The sequence below is a fragment of the Nicotiana sylvestris genome, chromosome 6, assembly GCF_000393655.2.
Source record: "Nicotiana sylvestris chromosome 6, ASM39365v2, whole genome shotgun sequence".
Lineage (NCBI taxonomy): Eukaryota > Viridiplantae > Streptophyta > Magnoliopsida > Solanales > Solanaceae > Nicotiana > Nicotiana sylvestris.
In genome coordinates, this window is record NC_091062.1 from 39,379,224 (window position 1) to 39,405,733 (window position 26,510).

Consider the following 26,510-nt stretch of genomic DNA (forward strand, 5'->3'; position numbering starts at 1 on the left):
GGTGGGGAACTCATTTGATGAGTGCCTGATAAATCTGACTCATGTGCTGAAAAGGTGTATTGAGACTAACCTGGTTCTTAATTGGGAGAAGTGCCATTTCATGGTACAAGAGAGCATAGTCTTGGGGAACCGGGTATCAAGCAAAGGAATTGAGGTGGATTGTGCTAAAGTGGATGTGATAGCAAAGCTGCCCCCTCCAACTTCAGTCAAGGCAATCAGGAGCTTCCCTGGGCATGCAGGTTTCTACCGGAGATTCATAAGAGACTTCTCAAAATTTGCCAACCCTCTCTGTAAGTTGTTAGAAAAAGATCACCCCTTCTTGTTTTCTGATGATTGCAGGGCAGCATTCGAGGAGCTAAAGAAGAGGCTAGTCACAACACCCATCACGGTTGCCCTCGACTAGGAGCAACCTTTCAAACTCATGTGTAACGCTAGTGACTACACAGTGGGGGCAGTGTTGGGACAGCAGAAAGACAAGCTAATGCATCCAATCTACTATGCTAGTAGAACACTGAGCGAAGCCCAACTGAAATACACTGTGACTGAGAAGGAGATGTTGGTTGTGGTGTTTGCTTTCGACAAGTTCAGATCATACCTGATTGGTTATAAGGTAATTGTATACACTAATTATATAGCTCTCAAGTACCTGATTGAGAAGAAGGAGTCTAAGCCATGCCTGATTCGTTGGGTGTTGCTACTGCAAGAATTCGACCTCGAAATTCGTGACCGTAAGGGCACAGAAAACCAAGTCGTTGATCATCTATCACGACTTGAGGGAGCTGAAAACTCGGTTGAGGTTGAGGACATTCTATAAACCTTTCCAGACGAGCAGCTGCTCGCCACTAGTCTTGAGGAAGTTCCATGGTATGCAGACTTTGCAAATTACCTGGCCAGCGGCATAGTTCCCTATGACCTTTCATCTGTACAAAAGAAAAAGTTTTATTGTGATTGCCGCATGTATTATTGGGATGAGCCTTATCTGTTTAGAATATGTGTTGATAATATGATCCGGAGGTGTGTCCCCGAGATAGAACAATCTTCTGTTTTGTAGGCTTGTCACGTATCGGCATATGGAGGACATTTTGGAGGGGTCAGGATAGCTGCGGAAGTGCTAGAGGCCGGATTCTTTTGGCCAACAGTGTTAAAAGATGCGCACCAATGGGTGAAGGGCTTCAATGAATGTCAGCGGACCGGGAACATTTCCCGTCGCCATGAGATGCCCATGAACCTGATTCAAGAGGTGGAAGTGTTTGATGTTTGGGGGATTGACTTTATGGGTCCTTTCGTCAGCTCCTTTGGCAATAAGTACATACTCGTTGTTGTGGATTACGTGTCCAAATGGATAGAAGCTGCAGCGTTGCCCATTAATGATGCAAGAGTGGTGGTGGGATTTTTTGAAGAAGAACATATTCACCCGCTTTGGGACACCAAGAGCGATTATCAGTGACGGAGGCACCCACTTTTGTAATAGAGCTTTAGAAAAGTTGCTAGAAAAGTATGATGTACGCCACAAGGTGGCTACCCCATATCATCCCCAGACTAGTGGGCAGGTTGAAGTGTCCAACAGAGAGATACAGAGTGTGCTAACCAAGACTGTGAACACCACAAGAAGTGATTGGGTGAAAAAGCTAGTGATGCACTTTGGGCTTATAAAACTGCTTTTAAAACACCAATTGGTATGTCACCATAGAAGTTGGTGTTCGGGAAGGCCTGCCACTTGCCAGTGGAACTTGAACATAAAGCATGTTGGGCATTGAAACAGCTGAACCTAGACATTGAGGCTGCGGGCACAAGGTTGTACAAGGAGAGAATGAAGAGGTTACATGACCAGAACATTGTTGAGCGACATTTCAAACCCAGGGATATGGTATTGCTCTATAACTCAAGATTACGGTTGTTCCCTGGTAATCTTAAGTCACGATGGTCTGGTCCATTTCGAGTGGTCGAAGTCTTCCCTTCAGGAGCTGTGGAGATTGCCTCGGATAAAGACTCTCGCACATTTAGAGTCAATGGGCAGAGATTGAAGTTATACATAGGCATGAAAGAGCCTAAGGAAGTGTTTGAGATCCACCTGATGGAACCTAAGAGGTCGAGCGAGCCTTAAATGCGCTTGTCTGCGTCGCGCCGCGACGTTAAATCAGGCGCTGCATGGGAGGCAACCCATGAATATTGTTGTTAGTGTTTTCTTGTAACTTTCTATATATACATAAAAGTCAGCACCGCAACCGCGGCGCGACCGCGGTAGAAGCCAGGCATTCTGCCTCAACATCGTCAAACCCACCGCGACCGCGGTGGGACCGTGGTAGAACTGCGGTGAGACGTAACCTTTCTGCCTCCAATTTTTAAACCCATCACGGCCGCGGTGGGATCGCGGTCGATTGCGGTGGTTACCAGGTATTTTTAATTTCTTTTCCATTTTTCTTTCTTTTTCTTCTTCTTTTAATTTTATAACCCCCACTTAAACAATCTCCCCCCCCATAAACCACTAACCACCCTCTCTAACTCTCAATCCCTTTCTCTCTCTAAACCCTAACCCCCCAAAAATCCCAAAATCCCTCTCTTCTTCTTCTTCTCTCATCCCACTTCCCCCATCTTCATTCCTCTTACTCCTTCACCCTTCCAGGTATGTAATACTCATCTCTCCCTTCTCTTTTCTTTTTGTATTTTATTGTCGTATATACTAGCCTAGTATTTGTAATGTTGTAGTAATGTTTAGTCGATTTTTATTAGTTTTTTTTCTTGTTTTCTTGTGAATTTCGTTTTTGAGAATGGTTGGTAAAAGGGCTGTGTGTTTAATGTGGTGGAAAGGTGTATGTTAGTGGGTGTTGAATGAAGTATTGTGGGGTGTTATGGTGTAGTAGTATCTTTGATTTGGGGGAAGTTTTGATGTACCCACGAGGGCTATATGTGTTAGGAGAGTGCCTTGCCCACAAGGTGTTTGGGAAATTGCCTCAATGGAGTTATAAGGACTAATGTGACATGGTTGTGGTGAAATCTGAGTATCCACCCATAGTCACATATTTCACACACTCACTAATAGGCGTTCCTCTGTTTGACAGGTACAATGAGTTCATCTAGGAAGAGATGCAACACCGGACCCTCCGCTAGTGGACCAGAAAGCTCCTCGAGAGCCAGGAGTCAGGCCAGTGCACCACAGTTTGACAGCACTAGGTTTGTCTCCCAATCGGCGGAGGATAGATACAATGCAAATGCAGCAAAAAAATTGCTACATGAGGTGTATATTGACAGACAGGCCTTAGATGTGGAATTCTCGAACATCTTCAATGAATTGAGGAGGTGTCAGCTGGACATCTTCTTCGAGGTACCGGAGGCGGCCAATGTTCAGATAGTCAGGGAGTTCTACGCGAACTGCCCGGAGCATGAGAATGGGGTTGTTACTGTGCGCAATACTCCGGTAAATGCATCTATCGAGGCCATCCGCAGGGTTTATCGGCTGCCAGTGTTCAGGGGAGAAGCTGATAATTATCATACTTTTATTCGAATAAGTGCCTTGTGGGGAACTCTTCTTGAAACTATCTGTGTGCCCGACAGAGAATACATATGGATAAAGCCCAGGATAACACTTAACTCCTAGTCTCTCAATTGGGAGGCTAAGTGTTGGCTAACTATTATCAATAGTCGGCTGTTGCCTTCCAGCAACACGACTAATGTCAATTTACCACGGGCGTCAGCAATCTACTGTTTCATGGCTCACCGGGATTTTGATGTGGCCTGGCTCCTCCATGATGAGATGCTCATTAGATCACCTGAGTTGCTCAAAGGCTTCTACTTCCCGTCTCTAGTTACCAGGCTGTGCCGTTTTGCTAGAGTCCCTGAAGACCTTAGAGTTGATGGGAAACTACCATTGAAAGCCCCGTTCTTGGCAAGAAAAATCAGAATTGGGATGGAGCCGGTGGTGAATGTTGATGACTCAGATGATGAATCTGATGATGATGACGATGATGTTGAGGCAGATGAGATCCCCCCCACCTCCGAGAGTTGACGAGGTCGGCCCATCACAGCCACGCCGGAGCACCTGCATGACAGCTTTGGAGCAGGACATGGATGGGTTGCGTTCAGTCACTGATTTGGGTGCCCGTGTAGATGCAATGGCTGACCGGCAGGTGAAGTCGGAGAAGAAATTCTTGGGCTGGCTGAGAGCTCTGGGTCGTGCTTGCAACATGAACCCAGACACCGTCTCCGATCAGGAGTGATCCTTCAGGGAAGTGCCTTTACCTCACTGTTCTTTAAATTTTTAAACCATGAGGACATGTCTTCATTTTAAGTGTAGGGTGGGGGATACTTCATTGTATGTATGTAATTGTAACAATTGACTGTTCGATTTTGTTGTGTTTTGTTTGCTTTGATTATTTTGGTTTTGAGTAATAGTTCATTAGGTAAATTAAAATAGGTAAGTGACTTGTCCCGAAGACGGATCTCTTTCGACGGAGTTCTTGAGGGACTAAGTCGAGGAAAAAAACCAAAAAGAGGGAATATGGAGACTCTTCCTGATGACGGATCCTTTAGACAATTTTCTTGAGGGAAGTTAGTCTAGAGAAAATACAAAAAAAAAAGATTTTTTATTTTATTTTTAGGTAGTGTAGTAACTCCCTTTTGGTTTTTCTTTGGTCCACGGTTCTTTTCCAAGGGTTTAGCTTGAACCAGTGTAGGTAGTTTTTGTTCATATTTTTTTAGTTTTTAGATTAGGATTAATGGGCTACAAGCTAAAATCGAAGGAGAAAACTCTTAGCGTTGATACACCTGAACACAATAGATACTAGAGTGTAACGCTTAGTCTCAATGGTTGAATCTTGCTAAAGTGCCTTAAAATTCTATATTTGTATCTAACTTGAACACTCAAAAGGGAATGTCTTGATAAATCAATCCGGAGTGAGTCATGTGCCATGTGTATATGAGTTTTACTATATTCTATGATTCATATTCGATGCCTAGAACTTGCCCTGTGTATTTGCAAAGCGAAATAATAGTTTCATTCAGTTTTAGAAGTGATATAGGCATTTCTTTGTTGAGCCAGACACATAAAGTAAACCCACCTGAATGTAATACATCTTAGTCAACCCCGTTGAGCCTATAAGCCTGTTTCTTTGGCAACCACATTGCGAGCCTTACCCAATTGTTTGAATAGCCTGCTGTTTGAACTCTTTTACCTTCCATAAGCACTTGAATGATATTGAAATTATGCAAAAAACACAAGTGTGGAATGGTGGTTTAGTTTTTGAGTGTAACCATTGAAATAGAGAAAAGGTGAAGAGTGTTGAAGAGTAAAAGAATGAGAACCAAAAAAAATGAGTAAAATGTAGTAATTGATAAGTGATGGTTTGTTACAACTGCACCTAATGGATGGGGATGTTTTTAAATAAAAGTGGTGGAGTGTTTGGTTGACATAAGTATGGTCTTGAAGGTTAGTGTAATTGTATTAAAAGTGCTTAGGGAGGTTCGTCACTATATCCAAATATATCATACCCGTCCTTTAGCCTACATTACAACCAAGTGAAGTCCTATTGAACTTAGACTGAGTGGGCTCGATTAGTAGAGTATTACACTACGGGCAAGCCTATGGTGCATCTTTGTGTCATGTGAATGTTCTTTTTGAGAGTGAACGAATTTTATCTATTTAAGTTCCTAATTATTCTAAATATCATTATATGTGGAACTACTCTCTTGTGTGATGTGAGGGCATGTGATTCACAAAGAAAAGGTAAGTCTTGGCTCTTGTATAGAGTGGTTTGAGTAAGTGCGAATGTTGCATGGTACGAGAGATTTGACTTTTGAGGTAAAGGTTGTTCACTACTAGGTGCAACTTTGATAAAATGTTCAAGGTGTGAGTCGTTAAGGGAAAAGCTTAGGGAAGGAACTTTGATGGAGTGTGGTGGATTGCTCGAGGACTAGCAATGATTTAAGTGTGGGGTGTTGATATTAGGCTATATAGATGATATTTACACCTTAATATTACCATGCTTTATTGTTGTTTTATAGGTAAATTACCAACAAAATGCTCAAAATGGTGTTCTTTTGTTTCGCAGGGAATATTCTAAGTGATGAAGCACCACTGAGTGTTTTAGAGGCAACAAGGTGAAGAAAATGCCCACTCGAGAAGTACCCGAGTACAAGGTGGAACCGAGACAGACAAAAGCCCGAGGCAGAATGATCATCTCCCACCGCGGTCGAGCCGCGGTCCTGCCGCGACCGCGGTGCACTGTTCACGCGTTAGTAAATTTGGTGATCAAAGTGTAAATTCAGAAAAACTTGTTCCAAACCCTTGTAAGCTTTAGAAACTCGCCCAAGAATGTATTAAGCTTGTTTTTAGACTACTTTGGAGGCAAGAACAAGTGTGAGAAGATCAACCAAACATTATAGTTTTTCTATCTCTTTTATTTTCTTGCAATTACACATTATGAATAATTTAGTAGTTTCATCTTGTTTTGTCATGAGTAGCTAATTCCTTAGTCTAGGGTTTTGATGGAACCTATTGAAGGATAAAATTCTTGTGATGTTAATATAGTTTGCCAGTTAATCTCTATTTGTTCAACTACGTGTTTGTTGTAGTTAATTGATAGGATCCTCAATTAGCTGTGCCTATTTAGTGTGCATAACTCGGGAGAGAGTGCATATTTAGGTAGTTGTTGAACAATACTACTCCCAAAGTATATGAGGGATCAATAATTATGGGTTTAAAGGTGGGATTAGGGATAACGAAGCCTTGGGTGCAATCTAAAGTGAGTTGTAATAAACAAAGCCAGCTAGCGTATCTCGGAAGAGTGCGTCTAGTAAATTATCGTGATTACTCGGGAGAGATTTACGGTAATAAGAGTGCTCATGATTGATAGAGATGATTTGGTAAATCTATATGAAACATAACCGGAAGGTATTCCATCAATAGGGGAAATCATAACCTTAGAACCTTCTCTTAATTGTTTACAACTTAATCATAGTTAGTTTTCAGTTGCTTATTTACATTCATTCGTAGTTAGTAGAAATACCCTCAATTGTTATTTACAACGTTTGGGAAGTTGATTCCGTAGAATTTAGTAAGTCTAACAAGAGTAATTGATAGGCTAATTCCTTGTGGGTTCGACTCTGGGCTGAATACTCAGATTATATTTGCAACATCCGTGTGTCCTTTTAATAGGCATAGTTGGGCGTGATCAGTTTACAATTAATCTAATTTACACATAAAATAAAAAGAAAACGTTACTTTGAATTGGTAATTTTATAATATACATCATGATATTGTCGAAAAGGAAAAAGAAAAATGCACTCAATTTTTTTTAAGGGTAGATTTGAAGCTTGGTCATTGCAAGAAGATACTCGAAATCATGGACTGAGCAACTAGTCACGGACAATTCCAATACTTCTCCCGTATTTAGGATTGTGATGTCTTGTTCGCGAAAGAAATCCTTAAACCATAAAGAAGACAAGTATTCTTTTGGGACCTCGTATTTCTTCCAATTCAATTCTTCTTTCTTTGTATCTTCGATTTCGATGTCTTGTTCTAATTCATCGAAGAAATCCCCAAATAATGTAGAAGTCAAGAATTCATTTGGAACCTTCAATTTTACTCCTTCTTTCTTCGCATCTAGGGTTTTGATTTCTTGTTGGAATTCATCAAAGCAATCCACGAACAATGAAGAAGTCGAGTTTTCTTTTGGGACCTCATACTCCTTCAATTCCAATTCATCTTTCTTCGTATCTAAAATTTCGCTATCTACTACTTGTTCATATGCATGGATGAAATCTTCGAACTTTAATGAAGAATACACGTATTTTTTTGGAACCCCATAATCCAACTCCTCTTTGTTGCATACATACACAAAAAAAAGTTGACTTCTTGCATTCCTTTTGCAAATTCTTGGGAGTTACAATGTTCTTCTTAATCTTGGTATAGCCATTGTGGTTGAACTTGTGCGTTAGTAAGTGTTGAACCATTTTACAGAAAACTAATACTTCCATTGATGGAGCTTTAAAATCAATAGAGAGAAGGTGAGTTATATATGAAGCTTTGACGTGAAAAGAAAAGAGAAAAATGTGAATATTTTTTTGTGAAACTTTGGACTGGCCGGTGAATGCATTTATATACATTGTATTTTAAATCCTAATCCTAAGAGAAGTGGGATTTCCTACAAAAACCTAACATTTATGGAACCTTTGAATCCAAGCGGCTTTATATTATGTTGTCATTTGGCTTAGTAGGGTATCTTTGTCTCTTCTTTTATTATATATATATATATATATATATATATATATATATAATCTCGAAAGGATATAATCTAATAAGATATTAAAAATTGTGTATTTTATCTTTCGATTTCAAACACACTCTTAGGATTATAAATTATCTATACAAATTTATAATATAGATATAGATTATATTTTGTCATCAAATTTAATTAAATTTTGCCTTTTAAATGCGAAGTAGCACTTCCTATATGACATTTGGGGTGACCTCATACTTAACTATCATTTATTTAATATAATATATAAAGTTATATTATGTGTGGTGACAACTTTTCGATTTAAAATAGAATAAGTTTCAGAATAAATAATTTTTAATAGATAAAATTATTGTTTCCGTAAAAATAATAATTAAGTATGTTGAAATTCAAATTCAAAAAGTGTAACTAATTATTAAATTTACATAATACATAATTTTTTTACTTTTAAAATTTAAATTCAAAAAGAAACTAATTATTACCTAATAACTAACTTTGTCTTAATTGCCAAGTGGCTTATTGTGAGGATGCCACTTGGCTTAATGTGGAAACTTTTCCCCTCCTTTTAATAATATATAAATATAAATATACATTAGCTATACCTTGCAATATTTTCCTTTTAAAATTCTATTGGTCCACTCAACAATACTCAAGTCTTGTTGTTTTTCGTTCTTTTGATAAAGCCTTGAACAACCAATTTTGGTTGAGGTTGCGGTGTTTCTTTGTTATTTTTGCTTTTTGCTGATTGATTCAACGTTACACATTTTTGGAACTTTCTCATTACGGGATAAGTTTCATATACCAAACAACTAAAAATGTGCAAAAAAGATAGAATAATAAGAATTTCTTATAACATAGTATTACAGAGAGATTTTTCTCGATCCAATAGCACCCGTTATAACCAAATGATGAACTTATATTGGAAATTGCCCGTCTCTATCACATCACACTATAATATTGAGGAGTGGTAGTATCTTTATAAATTGGGTTGTTGGATTCGTTCGCAATGGGATATCTATTCTGGTGTAAGTTCAATTTATCTGTGTATTAATTGCAATAGTTTCATTTTAGATTCAATTGTTATAGTACACGACTTACTTGGACAGGCTTGATATTACGAAGAAATATTCAAATTTCAGTTTCATTAGCAAAAATCAAACGAAAAAATCTAATGAGAATGATGTCTCAAACGTAATTACTTAATTACGAATATATGAAGCCTCTTGCAATACAATTTCCTAATAAAATCGTATACTTCCTATAATATTTTATAATATATGGTGTGTGTTATAGCTGCTTCTTATTGATGGTGGCTATATGAATTGGTTGTTGATCACGCCTATGCCTTATAAAAGGACTTAGCGGTCGTTGCAAATATATTTTGGTTAATAAGTCCGGAGTCGAATTCCACAGGGAATTAACCTATTAAACACAACTACTAAACTCGCACAAATTCACGCAATCAATCTTCAGAAATATCTAAGTAACAAATGTGATGTTTGTTGAAGTTTGGCAAAATGCCAAAGTCCCACATTGGTTGGGAGTTAAGTTTGGAGGGGATTTTTCCCCTATAAAAGAAGGCCTAATGTTTAGGATTGAAATACACCTCTCATTTGCCTTCTCATCTGTTTAAGGCATTTGTATCTTCTCTCTTTAGTATTATTTCACTTGTATTTTTGGAGTGAAATAAAATATTGGTTGTGTCCGAGGAGTAGGCAAAATTAGCCGAACCTCGTAAATTCTGGTGTTCCCTTTATTATTGCTTTATTGTCTTATTTATTATTTGGTGGCTGTCATAATTTTTGGTATAGTAGTTGTGACTTATTCACACTCTATACATTTGGCTTCCGCAACAATTGGTATCAGAGCCAAGGTACTGTCTAAGTATGCTCTGTGGTTGCAGCATAGTCTGATCTTCCACATCAGAAAAGATTTATCTTGGTAACTGAGTCAAGGTTCTGTCTGAGTATGCTCTGTGGTTGCAGCTTAGTCTGATCTTCCACACCAGAAAGGAAATAATCTTGATTTGTGTCGTCAGCTATTAAATAATATTTGTGTCAAAGATGGGAGACAATAAACAAGAAGAATCTACATCAAGTGTCAACAATACGTCATCATTGGCATCTTCGCTTATGACAAGAATTGTGTCAAATGCGAAATTTGCGGTAGAAATTTTTGACGGGTCCGGACATTTTGGGATGTGGCAAGGCGAGGTTCTAGATGTCCTTTTTCAACAAGGGCTAGATCTGGCCATTGAAGAAAAGAAACCAGATGTTATTGGAGAAGAAGATTGGAGAATTATCAACCGTGTTGCTTGCGGTACCATTCGATCCTACCTTGCTAGAGAGCAGAAATATCCATACACAAAGGAAACTTCTGCAAGTAAATTATGGAAAGCACTGGAGGATAAATTTTTGAAGAAAAACAGTCAAAATAAATTGTACATGAAGAAGAGACTGTTTCACTTCACCTATGTTCCTGGTACCACGATGAATGAACATATCACCAGTTTCAATAAGTTGGTTACAGATTTGCAAAATATGGATACAACTTATGATGATGGTGACTTGGCCTTGATGTTGTTGGCGTCACTTCCTGATGAGTACGAGCACCTTGAAACTACTCTACTCCATGGAAATGACGAAGTTTCTCTCAGAGAAGTTTGTTCGGCTTTGTACAGCTATGAACAAAGAAAGCGAGAAAAACAGAAGGGCGGAGAAGGAGAAGCACTATTTGTGAGGGGTCGTCCTCAAAATCAAACGAGGACAAAGAAGGGAAGATCCAAGTCAAGATCCAGACCCAGCAAAGATGAATGTGCCTTTTGTCGAGAAAAAGGGCACTGGAAGAAAGACTGTCCGAAGTTGAAGAATAAGGCCAAACATAACAATGGAAAGGCCATTATGGATTCAAATGTAGCTGATTGTGATGATTCAGACTTCTCATTAGTTACAACAGAGTCATCAACATCTTCAGACATATGGTTGATGGACTCGGCTTGTAGCTATCATATGTGTCCCAACAGGGACTGGTTCGTGGAATTTCAAGAAGGAGAATATGGAGTCGTCCACACAGCGGATAACAGCCCTCTTACCTCATATGGCATTGGTTCAATACGATTAAGGAACCATGATGGAATGATCAGAACATTGATAGATGTTCGATATGTACCGGATTTGAAGAAGAATCTCATCTCTGTGGGAGCCCTAGAATCAAAAGGGTTCAAAATCATTGCAGAAAATGGAGTGATGAGAGTATGCTCCGGTGCACTAGTGGTAATGAAGGCTAATCGGAAGAATAATAATATGTATCGCTATCGTGGCAGTACAGTTATTGGGACAACGACAGTGACATCCAGTGACGACAAAGAGGCAGAAGCAACCAAGCTATGGCACATGCGCTTGGGACATGCTGGAGGAAAATCCTTGAAAACTCTATCAGATCAAGGATTGTTAAAAGGAGTAAAGGCTTGCAACTTGGAGTTTTGTGAGCATTGTGTCAAAGGGAAACAGACAAGGGTTAAATTTGGTACAGCGATCCATAATACTAAAGGCATTTTGGATTATGTACACTCTGATGTTTGGGGTCCTTCCAAAACACCTTCATTGGGTGGGAAGCACTATTTTGTAACCTTTGTTGATGATTTTTCCCGAAGAGTATGGGTGTATACAATGAAGAGCAAAGATGAAGTGTTGGGAATTTTTCTCAAATGGAAGACGATGGTGGAGAATCAGACAGGCAGGAGAATCAAGTGTATTCGCACAGACAATGGAGGTGAATACAAAAATGATCATTTCAATAAGGTCTGTGAAAATGATGGCATCATCCGACACTTCACTGTTAGACATACACCACAACAGAATGGAGTGGCAGAACGTATGAACCGGACCTTGCTGGAGAAGGTACGGTGTATGTTGTCCAATGCTGGCTTGGGCAAAGAATTTTGGGCTGAGGCAATTACATATGCATGCCACCTCATTAATCGTCTACCATCTGCTGCTATTGATGGCAAAACACCATTTGAAAAATGGTACGGAAAACCTGCTGTAGATTATAACTCTTTGCACGTGTTTGGCTCAACTGCATATTATCATGTGACGGAGTCAAAATTGGATCCAAGGGCAAAGAAGGCTATTTTTATGGGAATTACTTCTGGAGTCAAAGGATATCGCTTATGGTGTCCTATGACAAAGAAAGTAATATTCAGCAGAGATGTTACCTTTGATGAATTTGCTATGGTAAATAAGGTAACAGAAGATACCAAACAAAATGAAGGTGCTTCTAAGCAGGTGGAGTTTGAGGGAAAATTTATTTTTCCTACACAAGAAGCAGAGGAGGAAACAAATGAAGATTACCCTCTGGAAGGAGAGCCAGTAGAGGAGATTCCAACTCAGGAATCTCAACAACAACTTGAATCAATAGCAACCAGCAGGCCAAAAAGAACAATAACGAAACCTGTTCGTCTCATAGAGACGGTTGCTTGTGCAACCTCAATTGTAGCTGATGATGTTCCTACTACTTATAAAGACGCTGTCCAAAGTTCAGAAGAAGATAAGTGGAGGATTGCCATGAATGATGAAATACAGTCCCTTCATCAGAATCATACATGGAGATTGGCCAATCTCCCGAAGGGAAAGAAAGCAATTGGGTGCAAATGGGTATTTGCAAAGAAAGAAGGATTTCCTAACCAATTAGATGTTCGCTACAAAGCAAGATTGGTGGCCAAAGGATATGCTCAAAAGGAGGGAATTGATTACAATGAAGTGTTTTCTCCAGTTGTAAAACATTCCTCCATTAGAATTATGTTGGCTTTGGTAGCACAATTGGATTTGGAACTAGTTCAGATGGATGTAAAAACTGCGTTTTTACATGGAAACTTGGAGGAGGAAATCTACATGACTCAGCCAGAAGGATTCAAAGTTGCTGGAAAAGAAAATATGGTGTGCAAACTTGAAAAATCGTTGTACGGATTGAAACAATCTTCTAGACAATGGTACAAGCGATTTGACGAGTTTATGTTGCGGCAAGGGTACAAGAGAAGCAAATACGATCATTGTGTGTATTTGCACAAGCTTAAAGATGGTTCCTTTGTATATCTTCTCCTATATGTTGATGATATGTTGATAGCTTCCAAGAATTTGGAAGAAATTGATAAGTTGAAGATTCAACTGAAGAAGGAGTTCGAGATGAAGGATTTGGGTGAGGCAAAGAAAATTCTTGGCATGGAGATAATTAGAGATAGACGTTCAAAGAAACTCTGTTTATCTCAAAAGGAATATTTGAAGAGAGTACTTCAACGTTTTGGCATAGATGACAAGACTAAGCCAGTTAGTACTCCACTTGCTTCCCATTTTAAGCTAAGTACTACTATGTCGCCAATGGATGAAGCTGAACGAGAGTATATGTCAAAGGTACCATACGCAAATGTTGTTGGTAGCTTGATGTATGCAATGGTTTGCACAAGGCCTGACATTTCACAAGCTGTTGGAGTTATTAGCAGATATATGCACAATCCAGGGAAGGAGCATTGGCAAGCTGTGAAGTGGATTCTACGGTATATTCATAATACTGTAGATGTCGGGTTAGTTTTTGAGCAGGAAGACAATCAGTCTGTAGTTGGATATTGTGACTCAGATTTTGCGGGTGATATGGACAAACGAAGATCAACTACTGGTTATGTGTTTACTTTTGCAAAGGCACCAGTTAGTTGGAAGTCTACTTTGCAGTCAACAGTTGCTTTGTCTACAACAGAGGCAGAGTACATGGCTATTACAGATGCTGTGAAAGAGGCAATTTGGCTTCAAGGATTGCTAAAGGAGCTTGGTGTTGAACAAAAAGGTATCACAATTTTTTGTGATAGTCAAAGTGCTATTCAATTAGCGAAGAACCAAGTTTATCATGCAAGGACGAAGCACATTGATGTTCGGTATCATTTCGTACGAGAAATCATAGAAGAAGGTGGAGTCACGGTGAAGAAAATTCATACTACAGAGAATCCTGCTGATATGCTGACAAAGGTGGTGACTGCGGTCAAGTTTCAACATTGTTTGGATTTGATCAACATTGTTGAACACTGAAGATTGAAGATGAAGACACAACCAAAATTTGTTATTGAGAGAGAATTGAAAATGTGGAATTTTGCCAAGGTGGAGATTTGTTGAAGTTTGGCAAAATGCCAAAGTCCCACATTGGTTGGGAGTTAAGTTTGGAGGGGATTTTTCCCCTATAAAAGAAGGCCTAATGTTTAGGATTGAAATACACCTCTCATTTGCCTTCTCATCTGTTTAAGGCATTTGTATCTTCTCTCTTTAGTATTATTTCACTTGTATTTTTGGAGTGAAATAAAATATTGGTTGTGTCCGAGGAGTAGGCAAAATTAGCCGAACCTCGTAAATTCTGGTATTCCCTTTATTATTGCTTTATTGTCTTATTTATTATTTGGTGGCTGTCATAATTTTTGGTATAGTAGTTGTGACTTATTCACACTCTATACATTTGGCTTCCGCAACAATGTTTACTAACTAAATATCGCGTAATGAAAATGCAATAATTAATAACTAACTACGAACGGGTTGTAGACAAGAATTGGAGTGATCTAAGGTTGTGATTTCCCCTATTGTCGGAACCTTTCCGCTATGTCTTCTATAAATTTGCGTAAGTCTTCTCTACCGATCATGAGCACTTTGAGTGTCGTAATTCTCTTCCGAGTAACTACCACAATTTACTAGACATATTCTCCCAAATTACGCTAGTTGGCATTAAGTACGACTCACTCGGATCGCACCAAGATTTCGTTATCCCTAATCCCACCTTTAAAACCTCTGTATTGATCCCTCATATACGTTAGGAGTGATGTTGTTCAACCACTACCTAAATATGCACTCTCTCCCGAGTAATGCACACTAAATAGGCACAGTCGATTGAGGGCCCTTCAACCAACAACAATAATAATATAGTTGAACAAATAGAGAGAATACTAGGGCACATCTATGTTAACGTAACAGTAAAATCATCCTCCAATAGGTTCCATCAAAACCCTAGATTAGGAGTTTAGCTACTCATAATTTTTTTCACAATCACAACATAAGAATTCATCATCAATGATAAAAAGGGGAGGAAGAAAGAAAAAAACTCGTTTCCGAATCTTCCGTCTTGCTCCTTGCCTGTTCTTGCCTTCAAAATTCTTCTCAAAACCAGAATACCCTCTTTTGGCGAGCTAGACTTTATATAGGTCAAGGAAAGTCGCCTCTGGAATTATAATTTTAGCCATGGAATAATTTTTCTTGGAAGGACGTGCGCGGCCGCGCATCTGGCTGCGCACTTTGGCCAGTTTCTGCCTGACTTGCGCGGTCAGTGCACGGCCGCGCACCTGGGCAATTTTCTGCACTCTTCTTCGTTCTTCTTTTTAAGTGCACTAACATCCTTCGATCCTCTAATGAACTCCTAATTTACTCCATAAGCTTTTACTTGGCCTTCAACGCTCCATATTAGCTCAAAACGCTCCTTAACCTTATTGTAGCCCGGAATTGCTCCTGCAAAGCATAAAATGCTCAATTAGAGCAATTTACTACCATAACGCTCAAACATCAGTAACGTACAGCAAATTTAGAGTGAAAATAATGGCCAAAATATATAGTTATAGCCTGCTATCAATACCTCACACTTAAACCATTGCTCGTCCTCGAGCTATCAAACCACACTTTACATAGACCAATAATAGGGGGAATCTATAAAATATACAATATTTTGCAACACAATATTAAACTAAAGTATAAAAAGGGTTTGCACTGTTAAATTCAAAAATACAATTTGAATAAAAATTCGAGGTTAGAAAACTCAAACCAAAAATTATATACTAATAATAGGGGGGGGGGGTGGACTTTAAGTCGTTCCAATTGTAAGCAAAAGCAGTTACCGTCTTCCTCCATTGATCAATCACGTTTTAAACCTTCTAAAAATGTGGTGCTAGGACTGCAACACCAAAAGTTTCATCCTCTAAAAATGTGGTGCTAGGACTGCAACACCAAAAGTTTCATCCTTTAATATATGGAATTACGATTCTCGAACTGAAACTCTAAGTACATTTATCTGTTAATCTCTACAGTATGTGATTAAAAGAAAATACCACTTTATAGACTACAAATTAACATATTCATCCTTACAACACAATAAAATATAAATTTTTATCCGGAATGCATACATCAATAACCTCAAAAGTAGACCATATAAAATTAACAGAATCTAACAATCGTGAATAGAAAATTTACCGTAACTTGATGATTCTAAAACATAAGGCCTTTTTTATAAAAAAACACTGCCGACTTGGTGTTTTCTTTTGGTTTGTATATCATATTGTTGTGTTTTTGGTTTGTATATTATATTGTTATAAAATATTAGAGTGCGGGAGGATGAATCCAAAGTTAGTTTGGACACCTTCAACTTTTTCCTTTTTTTTTGTTGGACGTATATACAGTTTAAATAATAATAGAGTTATAGCCTTCGATGATTTACAATTATATCCTTAAATTATATAAATATTTAAGATTATTAAAGTCGATCAATATTTTGAGGATTTAGTCATTCAACATTTATGTTACATTATTCGTGCTTTTATAATAATATAGATAGATAAATTATTACTAAATATAAAAAAAATACTATTCGACTGACTTGAAAGAAAGAGCAACAATTTGCTATTTGTGTAAAATTCTTTATTGTAATTAAGGTTGGCATGTGGGCCGGTAAGGCCCGGGCCCCACCCAGGCCCGCGAGCCCAAATGGTAGTGGGCCTAACCGTTTAAGTCTGAGACCAGGTGGGAGTGGACTGCTAAGTGGGCCGGTCGCTGAAAAAAGCCCGCGAGACCGGGACCGTTTGGGCCCGGGACCGGTTGCTAAACGGTCCTAAGCAGGCTCAAACGGGCCCAACGGCTATTTTTTTTAAAAAAAAAATTTTCCAGATTTTTTTTAGCCGTTACAAAAGTTTAAAAAATGGCCGTTGGCCTGCAAAAATAGCCGTTTGCTATTACTAAAATAGTCATTTAACCTCCCTCCCCCTCCCCCCAACAACTTTGTTTTAAACTCTAAGAAAGATATTGGCATGTTTTGTTAATGCTATAATAAAATTATAACGCATTGCTTTGAATATTTTTTTACAATATTTTTGTGTTTAAATTTGAATTCACAATTCTATAATATAATTTTTACAAGGAATTGCCTTATAATTTTCAGTTTGGAATACTCAGTTACTAAAAGCTGAGGATTTCGGGCATGCTAATATTCTGTGTCATGTTTGTTCTTTTGTCCTAAGAGATTCAGGAAACACAGTATGCATTTTGAGTGAATACAATTGGGTATGTTGAATGGAAAAAGCAGTTATGGGTCCTTGATTTTAATACGATAATTAGCAGCAGTAATGGGTCTTTGTTTTCGATATGTTTTTTGCTAACTAGTAATTAATTTAGAAGGTAGGATGTTCAACGTCGAGTGTTGAGTCTATCCAAATTGCGAAGCTTTGCCTTTGAATCTGTCCAAATTATGATGTTTGACTTTGAATCTGAATTGGTGCTCCTGCTGTAATGCTTCCCATGTTTTGCGGTGTACACTATGATCCACTTTATCCTCTTTAGTGAGCCTACAGATAGAGACCCTGCACAGCCTATAAACTCCTGATTTAGACATGAAAATAGGCCACCCCGAAGGTTTTCCTCATGGAATGGGAAGACCAATGCCACTATCACCTCTGGTCTTTGCATCCGTATAAAATTCGACTAGGAGGGAAAGCACCTTAACATAAACCTCTATTAGGGATGGCAATGCTGCGGGGCAGGTGTGGGGCGGGTTTACTCTTATGCGGTTGTGGCGCGGGGGCGGGTTGAAACAGTTTTTAAAATTTTTAAAGCGGGGCGGGTTGCGGGTTTAATGCAGGTTCAATGTGGGGCAACTTTGAATTTTATCTTTTTTGAAATAAAACAATCATTTCAACTACAATTTCACATTCTTCTTCACTAGTACGAATACTATTTTGATTTATAATTAACCAATTTGCATAAGTCTCACCAAAATGATATTACATAAGTCAAGGTATTCTATTAGTAATAGGAAATGATAGTAACTCATTTATTTTGGAAGATCAGCATAATACTCTCTCAGTTTTATGTTTACGTGATTCTATTAAATTCTCCATTTTATAAAATAATAAAATGTCAAACTAGTTTATTTTAGAAAAAAATTTAAAGAAAAAAGAAAAAAAATTTAAGCAGGGCGGGGCGGGTTGAAATTTTTGTGGGTTTTTCCAAACCCGCTTCGCCCCATTGCCATCCCTACCCTCTATTGAAAAATGCTCTTTTTTAAGAGAGGTTTAAGGTGCATTAGTCACGCCTTGAAGGAGAGGAAGTAGTGGAGCAGAAGATGTAAAGATGGAGGGGAATTTATATGTAAAAGAGAACGCGACAACAGCTAGTAGAATAGATGGAATGAGAAGAACCAAGAGTGAAATAGCGACGCATCAAATTTGCTGGTGGTGAGATTGATATGTGAGGGATGAGCATGCGAGTGGGGAAGTTGATAGTTTGGAGTGTTTATTTGCCAAGTACTTGCATAAGGAATTGGAAATAGAGAATCTGCACTTTCTAGTGCAAGAGAACTATTTGCTGAATAAACATTTAGTGGTCTTCTCTCATTAGCTCAGAAAAATCTAATGAATGCATTTCTGTCTATTTACCAACACAATTAGATTCTGGCACAAAAGATATCTAGAAAACATCATGATGGATGACTAGCTCGTTCTGTTGGGAAGTTACAAGAGCGAACAGGTGAAGCACAACAGAAGAAGAAGTTAATTGATAGGACCGTTGCTTTTTACTGACTTATTGGATCCTATAAGAGAAACTTACGCAAATATAACTAATAGGACAACTCTCAAGAAGTCAAAGGAAAAACAAAGTAATAAAAATCTACTTTAAAGCAGCTTTAAGGAAGATGAGATTCTTATGCTAATTATCTATCATATGTAGTGAAGTTGTTCGTCTAATTCTACAGAACTTTGCCTATAATAGGGAGGGTTAAAATTCTAGAGGCATGCTTCTATTTTTAGCTTTTCCTACATTTGGGTGATTCTCTATTTTCAAAGTTTGATTTGTTGTATTGTCTCGTATATATCTGCAATAATAAACATTCGACTAAAGTGTTCTTTACTTGATATTTGAAAGTTTAAACTGAGGGGCTATCAAAAGATACGGATTGAGTGGCTTTCCTTCCGAATTTCAAAATATGCTTTGTCATATTGTCTCATATATATATATATATATATATATATATATATATATATATATATATATATATATATATATATATATATATATGATTTCCTTGAGTTTAACATCAATAAATCTTTGACAAGAAATGAGTATAGCAGAAAATTTTGTTTTTGTATGCTTATAATGTCATACAATTACAAATCTTTATCTGTCATCTAGAGCAAGAAATTTTTGACATTGTATTCCCCTGAGGTCTAGTCCATTGCCCCTGGTTTTGTATACAATGCCTTTGTAAGGATTTTGGTTCACATTGGCAGCGTCTTTTCCTTCAATAGAATTTTACAAGCTAGAGAATATAATTATTCTATTCCAGCTTTAGTTTTCACACTACAAGGAATGGAGTTTAACCAAGTGGGTTTATGACACTACTGGATTATGTATCCTGAGTAAAAATCAGTTGATAAATGTTTGTATGGTTAAAACCTTTTTTGTAGTCTCGTGTTACTTTGTGCTAAAATATTAGATAAATGGTTCATTTCTTTTGTTGTGCTATAATATACGATTATCTTTTTTTTCTTAAGATGAATGGTTCACTTATATTCTGCTATTGAGTTCATTGCTAACCCACGTGTGTTGCCTCTATAACAACACATTTATCGTGTTTTTCAGTTAAACTAAATGGCAAGCTGGAACACTAGCAAATTGGTATCCGCTCATCCGAATGTTCTGTCCAATGATGAAAATAACGAAGAGGAGAAACTTCGAAGGGAGCAAGAAGATAAGGAATGGTTTGCTTTGTGTAGAATAACATGTAAGCTTATCTTGTTGTATTATGAAGAATACATATGCGACGTACCTTGCAGTAAGACAAAACATCATGTAGCATCAATAAAAGAGGATATACACTCTCTAAAAGAGTTTATGTCTAACAAAAGGACTGCTACATCACCTGCAGTAGATGAGCCCACCATCGACAAGTGTTTTGCCATTTTGGAAAATATTACTGATATTCCTCCAGGGAGTGAAATTTATAACTATACTGTGAACATGTTCACTAAGAAAGAGGTGCGACAGATGTTTTGCAGGCTGCCTACTGATGAAGCTCGGAAGTCTTGGTTGGAGTATAACTACCGGTTATTCCATAAGCAGTGAATAATGTATCATTGCGGTTAAACATTTTTCTTGTTTTGTGATCGAACAATTGTGATTATATGCATAAATTTTATTTTATATTTCTTGTTTAGACGTTGTGATTGCCTGGTTAAACCTTTATTAAAATGTGTTCTTCTATCTCTATCGGCCTCAATTATATGGTTGTCATATGATTGTATGGTTAAACTTTATTCAGCTATCTATAGTTTCTTCTATCTAAGAATTTAGCCAACTGTAGATTCTTGAATTAGATACCTTTGTTTTTGGGTATTACTTTTTATCTCTCTGCTTTTACGCTTTATTCATATGCATATTTTGTGATGGATTCATTTATGTATGTGTGATGGACTTGTGCGTTTTTTTTTTCTCTACAAAAATATATCTTGGAAGAAAATGGGGTTATGAAAAGAATTGAAATTACGGATTTGGGGGCAATTTCCTTTTCAGTTAAATGGAGATATGTGATATTAGCAACTTGGTATCTTCCCATCTAAGTGATTTGTTAGATGATGAAAATCAAAGAGAATTAGAGAAATTCGGAGAGAGCGAGACGATAAGGAATGGATAGCTTTGTGTCAAATAATAGATAAATGCATTTTGATGTATTTTTAAATAAATTTATGCCAAGGAACCATGCCGTACATCTATTTCTTATATATATATATATATATATATATATATATATATATAAAATAGGATTCGTTATGAAATTTTCGATTGAGGAAGTCGGTATTTGTTGATCCGAAAAATATGGGGTTAACTCTACACATGAAATGTCGAGATTCTATGCATGTTTTTGATGATATGTGAACATGGAGCTGGAAATCGATCTATACATAAGATCTTTCAATACTCATGAAAGGCAATTCATAGTGTTTTAATGACCATTTTGTGAGCTTGCAAGGGATATGGGAAACGTCAAATCTTTGACATTTGAATTACGGTGATTAACAACTTTGTCCATTGGAGAACTAATTTGAACTTCCAAGAACTCAGCTCCGTTAGGACCGAAAAAATTCAGGTGTCATGCGGAAGCTAGCAAAGCAAACCTTCAACGACGATAAATCAGACAATAAAGGATAAATCTACCAAAATAGACACAAACATATAACGTGGTTCGGTCAACTGACCTACGTCCACCGCGAAAATGAGCAATCCACTATATAAAAAAGAGAGTATAAATATCGAGAGAACAACCCCACGAAGAGAAAAATACAAGTGACTCACTAACACTTGTCCCGTAAAGTTCCCCCCCTAAACACAACTCTAAAACCCCCTATGGCTACATTATGGATGCTGCTGAATGAGAAGGAAGAATTCTCAATTTATAGAAGTCCAAACTTTTTCCTACAAGAAAAAGGACTAGCCAAATATATGAGAATTATAATTTCTTTCTATAAAAAGGAAAACCCAATTAAGGTAATTATATTGCCCTTTCCTTCAACAAATAGGAAAACCAAATATGGTAAGAAAATTATGGCAAACACACATGATATGACAAACACTATCATTACGTTCTAATGTGGCATTGTCTATTAGACTTGCTGCCCGAGGATAGCAATATATATACACACGAGGACGAGGACGAGGACGAGGACGTTAAAAGAAATTACAAACAAAATCTTTTATCTATTGCAGACAACCAGACGCTAAGATAAAACTCCATAGTGGAGTCTCCATGTGAAATCTGACATGGTGCTATATAGGTTTTAACTATATGTCGGACAAGCTACTTAAAAACTTTTTTTTTTTTTTTTGCAGCACTTACAATCGTTGATTGTTAAGTAATTTCTCAAGGCTTTCAGTCATTATTTGTTAGTGACCTCTTCCGGGGCGTTTATTCGAATAAATAAATAAATACAATCATCAAATTCTCGCTTAGTACCTCTAAGCATGAAAATAGAAGATTTCAAAATAGTACTAGTATGTTCACCATGCATATTCTTTTAGGTCTATTTTAATATGTTTTGGTTGTCCATTCTTCTTTCAGATCACGTCTTTTCATGTGTCCAAATTATGCAGAGCCACTAAGTCATATATATATTGCAACAAATCCCCAGGCTGATGACCTCCTTTCAGCAGTTGAGAAAGAGTATGCACGTCATTTTTTTTCCAAAAAGAAAGCTACATATTGTTCGTCTAGCCACTAGTAGATAAATTCTTTTTTTCTTTTTTGGTTGGGTGGCGGTGGATGAACTCAAGAACAATAAAGGACATTGGAATGTAGAATACGCTATTAAACCCACTCGGTATAGTTTAAAGAATTTAATTTGATTCCATTAGCAAATCAGATGATTTCCTCTCCATGGCATGGTTTAATAATTTAATATGAACCAGGGGATGTCGCTGGCGATACTGAAAATATTATTATCTATGACAATTCGGGATGTAGCTCAAATGGTAGAGCGCTCGCTTTGCATGCGAGAGGTATAGGGTTCGATCCCCTGCATCTCCATTTCTTTATTATGTATCTGTGCCCGTTTATTTTGATAAAATGATTAGAATTGGTATCATTAAAACTCGGACATTTTGTTCGCTTCATGCTCACCGCGTGGCTACGTAACTTGGACATTCCGTGTTTGTTCCTAGTTGTAGGTTTTTGGACAATATTTAGTTGAAGTTTGGAAAAAGATAATATTTGAAATTGAAGTAAAAAATTGAAAGTTGAATCTTCTTGTATAGCTAGAAAAATTGTCCCTAAGTTCCTCAAAAAAGCTACACAGTCATTTTCACATAGTGGTAAAAAATTCCCTTCTATATCTATTTCGAAGTTTGTTTGTTTATTTGGGAGCTCTTTATTTTGCAAAAGAGATGGATCATAGCATTATCAACAACTTATTATTATGTAGCACTTGATTAAAATATTTGTTTTAGTTGAGAAATTATCTTTCCAATGCTAATGGCTATCTATCGGAAAACTTATAGGGACAAAAAGAGAAGACGGAAAAGGTAGTTCGACAAGAATATATTTATTGAGTAGGTTTTGAAGAGTTTTTGTGCAAGAGTTATTGTACAAAATATATCAATAGATATTAAGCGATGCGTTTTCAAAAACATTCTTTAGGATAATCAAACGCTCTGATGAGGATGTGAAAACCATCGAAGAGGAGATCCTCTTGAATAGAGGAAAAGTACAAAAGAATGGAAGCAAGGTTGTTCTAACTGAAAGAGGCAAGGTTGTTCTTTTACCTCTTTGCTTAGCTTAAAAAACTGGTAAGAAAGAATGCATACAATACAATTGACCAATTTTAATCTTTGAGGCTGCACGTGGACTCCCCAGCAAACCAAAGATAGAGATTGTTGATATTGATAACCACTTGGCTGATGTGGAATATGTTTGGGATTTTCCCAAATTTTACAAGCTTACAGAGTTATGGTGAATATCATCTCTGTCTCTTTGTTGATGTTCAGCTGATTTTACCATTATATCGGATAAAGTTCAGTTACTCTAATATAGTTTGTGGATTTATTGTTATAGTGGACAAAATTCACTAAACGTACGTTAAATATATCCTGTTATTTTGATGATTCAGGACGAGGGACGACCATGTGATTACATGGATTCACAACCAGGAGGTATTGATCTATTCTCAAATGTGAATTTGCTTCTTAAGCAAAAAAAGAAAGTCGGTGTCACGATCCAAAACCAACCATCGTGATGGCACCTATTGTGGAACTAGGCAAGCTACAACTTAGCCATTTCAACACGGTAAAAGCTTTAAAAATATATATGGAAGCAATTAATATTTAAGAAAAACCTTTTTACAACAGAAATTGTATACAGGTATGCCCGATTTCGTAGGCTCGGGGAGTTGCTTCGAGAATAACTTCAAAACGGACATGGCTCGAGCCCGATGGCGGAGTATAGAACTTGAGGATCGAAGTGCTCGATAAAAACCAAAGCCGAGTATGACCAACCTCGAGATAATACCATTATGGTTTAGTAACAGAAAGAGCGAGATTCCCGCAACGGCCCGAAGATCACGGCGTAAATTCCGGAATTGATTTGTCCTTAGCGGTTAGACAGCCGTCCAATAAGATTCCGTACTATAATTAGAAGTGTACCTTATTTAGAACTCCCTTATTATATAAAGGAGAACCCATTCATTTGTAACGCATGATTCATTGACAAGAGAATATACATTCATCACTTTCTTGCCTACTGTTTTAGAGTTGCCTTATATAATTTACTATTCTTACTAACCCACCTCGAGACTGTCATAGCTCGAGGTCGAGACTTGACTTGCACACTGGTTTGACTTACTTTATTCTTCGATTTATATATTTAATTCCTTGTTTATCAATTTGTATTGGATTAAATCACATATCTTTAATATCACAATATAAGTTTAATTGTTACACGGATTTTAGGCTAAACAGTTTGGCGCCCACCGTGGGTCTAAGGATAATAGTGATTGTTTCAGTACTGATTCTGATAACACACGTTATTTTCACACTTGTTCTTGTCAAGAATTTTGTTCTCAGGTTAAAACATGTCAAACTCACAAAACTCACCCATACATGGCGATGATGGTCTTGGATTTCATGGGAAAAACGATAATGTAATTGTTCAAGAAGTTGGGGTGCCACCGGTTAACCCTGGGGAAGTACCGATTACCGATCCAGTCATGTCAGTTCGCACAGTGCTTTGAACGCGGACTTAGGCACATACCCCGGGGGGAGTGTGCACAGGGAAGGTCGATCTAGTGGCCAAGGAACACATGGTGTAGGACACGGGAGAGTTAGTTTCCAGGTAATATTCGAGATGCTACAGGCTCAACAGGCCGCTTTTGCTCAGCTTCAGAGTCAACATAGAACTCCGAGTGTGGTCGAGCCGAAAATCACTCACCGTACCGAGCTAGTGCCGGAAAGGACGAATGGTAATGGATCAGGGACTGATCCTACAATTTTGAAAATGCTTGAGGAGCTCATGAAAAGAATCGAGTCGGGAGAAAAGAAAATCGAAGATAATGACAAAAAAGTTGAAACATACAACTCCCGAGTTGATCAGATACTGGGGGCACCCCCGATCTTAAAGGGTTTGGATTCAAAAAAGTTCGTGCAGAAGCCTTTTCCTCAGAGTGCGGCTCCGAAGCCCATTCCTAAGAAGTTCCATATGCCGGATATACTGAAATACAACAGGACCACCAATCCTAATGAATATGCCACTTCGTACACATGCAGGATAAAGGGAAATGACTTAGAAGACGATGGGATCGACTCCGTTTTGTTGAAAAAGTTTGAAGAAACTCTATCAAAGGGAGAAATGATTTGGTATCACAACTTGCCGCCGAATTCCATCGACTCATTTGCCATGTTAGCAGATTCTTTTGTGAAAGCACACGCCGGGGCCATAAAAGTTGCAACAAGAAAATCGGACATTTTCAAGATAAGAAAAATGGATAATGAAATGCTGAGGGAGTTCGTATCCCGATTTCAAATGGAACGCATGGAGTTACCACCAGTCGCAGATGATTGGCCGTTCAAGGTTTCACCCAGGGGTTGAACGAGCGGAGTTTGATAGCATCACGATAGTTGAAGCAAAATTTGGTCGAATATCCAGCTATACCTTGGGCGGATGTGCACAATCGATATCAATCGAAGATCAGGGTCGAGGACGACCAATTAGGAGCCCCCTCCGGGTCGGTACATCCGAACAGGTCAGCAGTTAAGGCCCTGAGGGACATCGATAGGGAGACAAGGTCGAACAGAGAACGATATCAGCCATATATCGCAGATCGAAGAAACAATGGCTCGGGGTGCAATCCTTCTCTGAATGATCGAGGACAAAATTCTCGGGGACTTATGAGCAAGAGTGGTTTTGATAAGCATGCCGATCCTGTAGAGGCACCTCGATTATCAGAGTATAACTTTA

At 37.9% G+C, this 26,510-nt stretch overlaps 1 protein-coding gene across 1 annotated transcript; it reads left to right on the forward strand.

Annotated features, from left to right (window-relative positions):
• Positions 1-23,534: 23,534 nt before the first annotated feature.
• LOC138870512 (G2/mitotic-specific cyclin S13-6-like) lies at positions 23,535-24,015 on the forward strand. The gene is made up of 3 exons (XM_070148321.1): positions 23,535-23,584; positions 23,700-23,811; positions 23,896-24,015. The coding sequence occupies exons 1-3, from the start codon at positions 23,535-23,537 to the stop codon at positions 24,013-24,015; spliced, it is 282 nt and encodes a 93-aa protein (XP_070004422.1).
• Positions 24,016-26,510: the final 2,495 nt, after the last annotated feature.

Excerpts from the sequence above, each read along its gene's own strand:
- LOC138870512 (XM_070148321.1), top strand. The coding sequence starts at position 23,535 with ATGGCTATCTATCGGAAAACTTATAGGGACAAAAAGAGAAGACGGAAA. Across the intron at positions 23,585-23,699 it reads AAAAAGAGAAGACGGAAAAG|GATAATCAAACGCTCTGATG; the intron begins GTAGTTCGACAA and ends AACATTCTTTAG. Across the intron at positions 23,812-23,895 it reads TTCTAACTGAAAGAGGCAAG|GCTGCACGTGGACTCCCCAG; the intron begins GTTGTTCTTTTA and ends TTAATCTTTGAG.